At 37.3% G+C, this 7,493-nt stretch overlaps 1 protein-coding gene across 5 annotated transcripts in view; it reads left to right on the top strand.

The window, feature by feature from the left end:
* The first annotated feature begins 249 nt into the window (after positions 1-249).
* The window catches only part of LOC133799286 (probable LRR receptor-like serine/threonine-protein kinase At1g56140), a 55,828-nt gene continuing 48,584 nt past the window's right edge, over positions 250-7,493 (top strand). For 3 of the 5 annotated variants that reach the window (XM_062237298.1, XM_062237297.1, XM_062237296.1), the window contains exons 1-4: positions 250-448; positions 1,697-1,880; positions 2,405-2,476; positions 2,607-2,678. In XM_062237298.1, the coding sequence (XP_062093282.1) occupies positions 322-448; positions 1,697-1,880; positions 2,405-2,476; positions 2,607-2,678 (455 nt within the window). In that variant the 5' untranslated portion in view covers positions 250-321. The remainder of the gene's footprint in view (positions 449-1,696; positions 1,881-2,404; positions 2,477-2,606; positions 2,679-7,493) is intronic. The other 2 variants (XM_062237301.1, XM_062237300.1) reach the window with 1 other exon arrangement.

The raw sequence follows: 7,493 nt of genomic DNA, 5'->3' as shown, positions 1-7,493 counted from the left end.
TCTTTTGAGATTTTTTTTTAAAGTATTGGATGAGCTCCGAACTCGAATATGTGTCCCAGTCTACTAAAAAATTTTTAAATAATAAACTATAAAAAATAAGATACAGTTAGAAAGAGAGAAAGAGAAAAGCCTAATTATAATTATGATTATTTTAATTTTAATTTGTATTTGTATTCCTTCAAAAATATATATATTACTATTTGCAAGTTGACGGGTCAGACTGGCATGGCTCTGCGCCGCTTACGCAAACAATATATATATTGTGTATATATCTGTCTTATTTACAACTTTACGAGTATCACCAGAGCAAGATCACTAAGAATGATTATCAGCAAAACCCCCATTTCTTCTTTCTTCACTCCCTTTTCGACCTTCTTCTTCTTCTTCTTCTTCTTGTTACAAGTTCAGAGATCTCTTGCTCAAAACGCCACCACGGACCTTTCCGAAGGTAAGTTTTTTTTTTTAAAGAGTTAGTGTTGATACATTGATATGGTTCATGACCCATTCGAGGAATTCACTTGGTTTTTAGATTTCTACTCTGCACCCTCACTGATCCTATGAACTAACGTCTATTTAATCACAAATTTGAATTGATCTTTTTTTTTTTGGTGGGTCTTTCTTCTTGCTTTGTTGGGGTTTGGATTTGGCTTTCTTACTCTGCTTGCTCTGTTTTTTCTCTTATGTAAATGTTACTTGAAATTTAAAAGGAAAAAAAACTGTGATGATTGCGTGGTTAATTCGCTCACAATGGTCAATTTGAAGTGGGTTATAGCTTTTTGACAAAGTTTTTGCTGTTTTTTTATCAGAATAATTTGAACAATATAAAAATTAAAGGCCTGAAACTTTTCACATGGTCACATTTTTTATTGGTTCTTTGATTATTTCTTTTTTGAGAAGTATTGTTGAACAGTTCTATTTTTGCGTTGTAAGTCGCATTGGTGGAGTCATGTGAGCTTTATCACATGATTTGTATTTGGCTTATTTAAATTTCAAGATGCGCGTAATATAAAATATCTAGCTATGACCCTTGTTTCATATTTGTTTTGATATTGCAGTATTACTGTTATTATTTGTTAAGAATGATGGTTGCATCTAAAAACTAATTGGTATAAATGGTTCAATATTCTAAAACATTTTCCATGTGTGACACCATACTATACTCTAATACTATGAATATGATTGTTATCACAGGAGAGATAAATGGATACAACAATGTTTTGTATTTTCCCTTGTTCATATCTTTAGCTTTCTTTTGAGCTTTTGCTGAGCTAATTTGTTTCTGCTGATGCATTTTTTGGCTGTTAAGTTCCTTTTAGTATTGGTCAAGAATTATTTAATATTGACAACACTTTCTACAAATGGCATACCTCTACTAATCTACAGAGCCCTTTTGATAAACACTGACTCATAATTTTTTAAACAAATCAAGTTCTCGTTCTTTCACAACGATTATTTCTACCAGCCATTTTTTAAAGCAACTGGACATGCATAAATTTTTGGTATAAAATTGAATAAAATATTGAGTTGAAATGATTTCCAATTATGTCTTGACAATAATTTTGGATCGTCCTTACAATTATGTGTAATAAAATTCCTTTTTTGTATATATATAATATATATTTGGTTAATTTGCTTTTACTTTGTATGTTGAAGAGATGGCATCTAAACTGATTTTGTATTATGCTTAACGAGACAGTGAGTGCCCTGAACTTAATATTCCAACAATGGGACACACAAGCAACACCCCTATGGAACATAAGTGGAGATCCATGTAATGGATCTGCAATAAATGAGACAGAGTTTGAAACCAGTGGCAATAACCCAGCAATTAAATGTGACTGTTCATTCAACAATAACAAGACTTGCCACATTATTAAACTGTACGTTCTTTCTTTACAAGCTACTGTGGTTTACTAGTTAATCTTCAAATACAAAAGTTCTGGTGTTGATATGTTGTGTCATGTCTCATGTTCAACAAGGAAAAATGAATTAGTTTATCATTAATTACTCCTTTCATGTTAATATGTTAGCATTGCAGCACTGATATATTAATGGTTAATAATAGAAATCTCATGTTTATGGTAGAATTTGTTTCAATTGGGAACAAAAAGCATGATGAGTGGTTAGATGATAGAACTTCCTATGGATAACAAGATATATTGGCTTACTCTTTATTCCAAAATAAAAGTTTTGTTTATAAGCTTATTTCGGTTAAAAGAATATATTCGTAGATAGTCGATTGATAAAAAAAGAAAAAAGGTGGGTGTTGTTGACAAAAAGTTTGGTGACAACATTACAATTTGTATTTAGTACATTATTCTTGCTTAAGTTTGTACAACATGAATGTAATATGAGTTAAAATGTTTTTTGTAGCATAGTATAATTTTTTCAGTTATTATTACAGGAGAGTGCACAAATTGGGCAAACGAGGCATGATTCCTGAAGAAGTTACAGCTTTAAAATATCTAGCTGTTTTGTAAGGAATTTTTTTCAACACAATTTTTTTTTTTTTGGGTTTGTCGAAGTGTGAAGATTCATTTTGTCATTCTCTTAATTATATACTTTTGATGAATTGATTGCTTGGAAATTGATGAAAATGTTTGTAGCAAGATCGATGAGAACTACTTCACTGGCCCTTTGCCTGCCTTTATTGGGAATTTGTCTGCACTAGTGATCCTGTAAGTATTGGATAACTGAAGTCTTTTTTATGGCTTAAAAACTTACCACAAACTTCTTGCAATTGTATGTTTTACTCTTTCTATTCTATTCTTTTTAATTTAAGCTTCCTAGCTTACAGGGCATATTGGTAATAGGGGTACAGGCTACTGATGGCTGGTAGGGAAATATGAATAAAAAAATATGCTCTGTTCTCTCTCCTCTCTTGAGTGATTACTGGGCATCTGTAGGATGGATTCCCATGGCCCTTACGGTCATGGGAGAGCAAGTATGAGAATTCCTCATAACCCCACTAGTTATGGGAAGAAAAAACTCCTTTTCCCCTTTGGAATTGGATGAAATAGGGCTTCTGATTTTGGCAGTTCTAGTAATGATTTCAAACATTATTGGAGTCAAAGCAGAACAGAAGGTTTTCATGGTAACTTTGACCAAAGATGGGGCGGTTCGTTTGTGTGAAAGAACGAGTTTGCCAGGTTTCGAGATCAGGCTGACTTTAGAAGGTGCGAGATTAGGCAATTGTTGTCTCTGAAGGACGATAATATGAAAGGTCTCAAGCGATCGTTTAGGAACAACAATCAGATTGTGATCATTGAATGTTTTAGGAACATCATAGGCGTATTCCTCAAGGTTTCCACGATTAAGAACAACGTTGTCAGATGTGTCATTATACCTGATGGGGGATGGGAATCAAGTTGGATAAAGTTGAACAAATGCCTAATTGGAAGCATTGGAGGACAGGAATGGGCTCTGCAGAAGAGAACATGGTCTGCAAGAAGTCCTGGGCCTTTGTGGTATTTGGAAAGGGAGACAGTGGGGATGTTGATAATGGTAGAATTCATATCAATCAAGGCTTTTCGTGTAAGAAGGGCCATGCTCTGATGTTGTTTCGAAGCGATAGCCAGTCCTCTTGGAGGTTTATTATGGGAGTCATACATAGGAAATTAGGAATAATGGTCTAAATGTCCCATTTGTCTGATGATAGAGGTATTCTTTGGTGCCCCAATGAAGCCATACAACAAGATTTAATTTCTAGAGGGGAGATGATTATTTCAGGTGATTTATAGATTTCTGTCGTTCCTTGGAGTTGGCGCAAACAGTCGGAAGAAAAGAAAGTAAGCTGTAATCATAATTGGATCAGGGTTGATAGCATTCCCTTGAACATCTGGAACATTCACGTGTTTAAGGTTATAGGGGCTCTTTGCAGTGGGCTGATGACTGTGGACAAAAAGACGCTAGAGATGAAAGATGTGTCTTCTGCTCGGATGAGATTGGTTGGGAATTCCAAAGTCTTTATCCCTACTTCAATCATTCTGCCTTATGATGGAAGGTTTATTTCCTTAAGATTATTCAAACTGGGAGAATCGTTTAACTAGGTAAGCAACGGCGGTGGAGGTGTTTGGGTAAGGAAGGAGGTTAATACCTGCTCCATTCTAGTTGTGAAGGAAGGTGTTTCGTAGAAAATAGTTCAAGAAGATGAAGGTGGCGAAAAAGCGACTACACGTACAGTTCAGGTACCGACGCTTGTTGTGTTAGTGATGACAAGGGGAGTCAATTCGAAAGGAGGAGCAACGGAATCAACGTTAAAGATTTTTCCTGATTTTCAGGAAACATTTTGCAATTCCTTGATATCTAGGAAATACGAGTCGAAGGATAAGGAGAAGCATTTTTTAAAAAGGAATGCATTAAATTCAGTTGACTTGCCAAGAATTTATAGAAGAATAAAAAGTGATCTGGCAGGGAGCAATAAAAAGTTATGCAATCCAGAATCTATGCATGGAGTGGAGAATTATGTGAAGGACACGTGTGGGCTTCCTTTTAATTATAGAGGTGGGGTCACATGGGCTAGGCATGTGTGCCTTGTAAGATGGGCTGGACAGGTGGGCTTTGGAGGACGGGGCTAAGAGGTTTTTTAATTTGACAAAACAAGAGGCTTTGCTAAATAAGCCTGTCTTGTTGAAGTTTGTGGACCCAATAGAAAAAGTGTACCATTTTCTATGAGTTAAGTTATCGAAGATTAATCCTAAAGGCCAAAATTCTTTTTCCAAGGCATCTGTCTATTATTGGACCGAATTCCCCTTTCTTGAGAAGAAAAATTCTGCTTCCGTCCTTATCAAGGAAATTGAGGAGCTGTCTATCACAAAGTACTCCGAACAATATTTATTAGTCTATGAACGAAAGAAAAAAATCCCTGTGATAAGTTTGCAAGGCAAGGATTTTGACAAGGGGGAAAAAGAGTTAAAACTTGATTTTGATGATATGGAGAGAAGTCAAGTGATGGAATGTGATGATGGACAGGAGGTTGGAGGGTCTTTTTTTTATGAGGCTAGTCTAGATGGTAGTGTTTCTGATGTTGATGGAGAAGACTTGAATGAGGATGGCCTTCATAATTATGAGGAAACAATTGTACACATAAGGAATTTGTGGGAGGACAAAGAAGTTTTGTCTTCAGAAAATGCTATCTTTTCGAAAATTTTTGAAACTCTGTGGTAAGGAGGGTACGGTAGAAGGAGAGGAAGTAGTTGAATATTTTAAGGCAGCTGGGAGAGTTTTCAGCATGAGAAAGAGGAAAGTACGCAAGGTGAGGCTAGGAACACCTTAGGCAAGACTTTAGCAGCGATAGGAGTGGAGTTGGTCACGCACAAACTAGATGACTTTGAAACTTCCAAGGAGGTTTTGGCTTCTAATAGGAAGAGTAGTGAGTTGAAGAAATTGGCTTTCAACATAAGCTATGATAAAGGGTTTCAGAAAAAACGGGGTGATAGTTCTTATAAATGAAGATTCTTTCCTGGAATGTTCGAGGTAGCGGTGCAGTAGAGAAGAGGAAAGCAATAAAAGAGACTGTGTAAAATTAATCCAGATATTATTGTCCTTTAGGAGGTGAAAAGAGTCAAGTGGATAGGCGTTTTGTTGGAAGTATTTGGTGGTCTAGGTTCAAAGCGTGGATTTTATTGCCCTCTATTGGGAGATCAGGTGGAATTTTAGTAGTGTGAGATACTAGAAGTATCAAGGTTCTTGATACTTTAGTGGGTGTTTTTTCAGTGTCTATACTTGTTCAAGCAGAAGGTAATCAACCTTGGTGGTTCTCAGGGATTTATGGTCCGGTTCGTTATGGTAGTAGAGATGAGTTCTGGGACGAGATTGCAGGATTAAGTTCTATTTGTGGGGATACTTGGTGTGTGGGGAGAGATTTCAATATAGATCGTCAGGTGGATGAGAAAGCTAACAGTACTTTTAATACGAGGAGTATGAAGATCTTCGATGAGTTAATTAGGGAGCTTAAGCTGCATGATCCCAGACTTAATAATGGAAGATTTATGTGGTCTGACTTTAGAAATCGTCCCATTTGTTGCCGTTTGGACAAATTCCTCTTTGCTAATAATTGGACGGTGTTATATCCTTTTGTTAGACAGGAAGTGTGCGTACAGGTGGTTTCAGATCATAATTCAGTGGTTCTGGACTCTAATCCTCCTATTTGGGGTCTGAGCCCTTTCAGATTCGACAACCTTTGGCTTGAGCATAGGGAGTTTCGCTCGAATTTCAGAAAATGGTGGCATAGTGCTTAGGTGAGAGGTGGATCTGGAAACATTTTTATGTCAAAACTGAGAGATGTTCGGAGGAGGATTCAAGTGTGGAGTAAAGGGGTTTATGGCCCTAGGAAGTTGGAGAAGCAGGCTCTTGAAAGACGTGTGTCAGAATTAGATAGGACGGAGGAAAATGGTACTTGGGATGCTAATCTCATCGCTGAAAGAGGAAGAGTTAAGAGGGAGTGGTATAATTTGGTTGTAGAGGAGGAGAGAGGGAGTTGGTTGAAGCTTAAGTGTCAGTGGGCCAAAGACGGGGACTCCAATTCTAGACTTTTTCATAATGTTCTAAGTGCTCGAAAGGCTAAGAATTTTATCTCCCAGATTGAGAAAGCAGATGGGACCATGCTAAATGGTGAAGGTGAGATTGTTAGATTTTACTCAATCTTGTATTCTTCGTTTGACAAACGTTGGACAGGAATCCGGGGCATCGAGTGGAGAAGGATACCTGTTTTCCTAGGATCTTTTATTGGAAGGCCCTTTGAGAAGGAGGAGATTAAGCAGGTTGTTTTTGATTGTTTTGGCGACAAAGCACCAGGGCCTGATGGGTTTTTGTTGGCTGTGTTTCATTCTAATTGGGAGGTTATTAAGGATGATTTGGTGGAGGTTTTTGGGGGTTTCATGCAGATGGTATCATCCCGAGATTATCCAACTAGACTTTCATCTGCCTTATTCTTAAGAAGCTCAATAGTTGTCGGGTAAATGAATTTAGGCCAATAAGTCTTATTACAAGTGTGTATAAGGTCATTTCGAAAGTCTTGGCCAACAGATTGAGAGGGGTGCTTTCGAAGACTAATTCTGAAACTCAAGGAGCTTTTGTAGAAGGTAGATAGATATTAGATACCATTCTTGTGGCCAACGAAGTGGTGGAAGAGTACCGTAGCAAAGGGAAGAGTGGTTGGGTGCTTAAAATAGATTTTGAGAAAGCTTATGATTGTGTGGAATGGGTTTTCTTGATTTTGTTATGGAATTCAAAGGGTTTGACTCTCTTTGGAGGAGGTGGTTGAAGGGATGCCTCACTTCTGTGTCGTTTTTGGTATTCGTGAATGGTAGGCCGAGGGGTAATTTTGGAGCCTCTCGTGGGCTTTGGCAAGGTGATCCTGTATCCCATATTTTGTTTACTCTAGTGGTGGTTGAACTTGGTAGTTTGGTGGACAAAGCCAAGGCTTCGTCTTTATTCTGAGGTTTTTAAGTGGGGAATGATAAGGTAGTGGTGAGCCATCAATTTGCTTATGA

This window comes from Humulus lupulus, chromosome 9 (genome assembly GCF_963169125.1).
Source record: "Humulus lupulus chromosome 9, drHumLupu1.1, whole genome shotgun sequence".
Lineage (NCBI taxonomy): Eukaryota > Viridiplantae > Streptophyta > Magnoliopsida > Rosales > Cannabaceae > Humulus > Humulus lupulus.
This window is presented reverse-complemented; position numbering and strand designations above follow the sequence as displayed.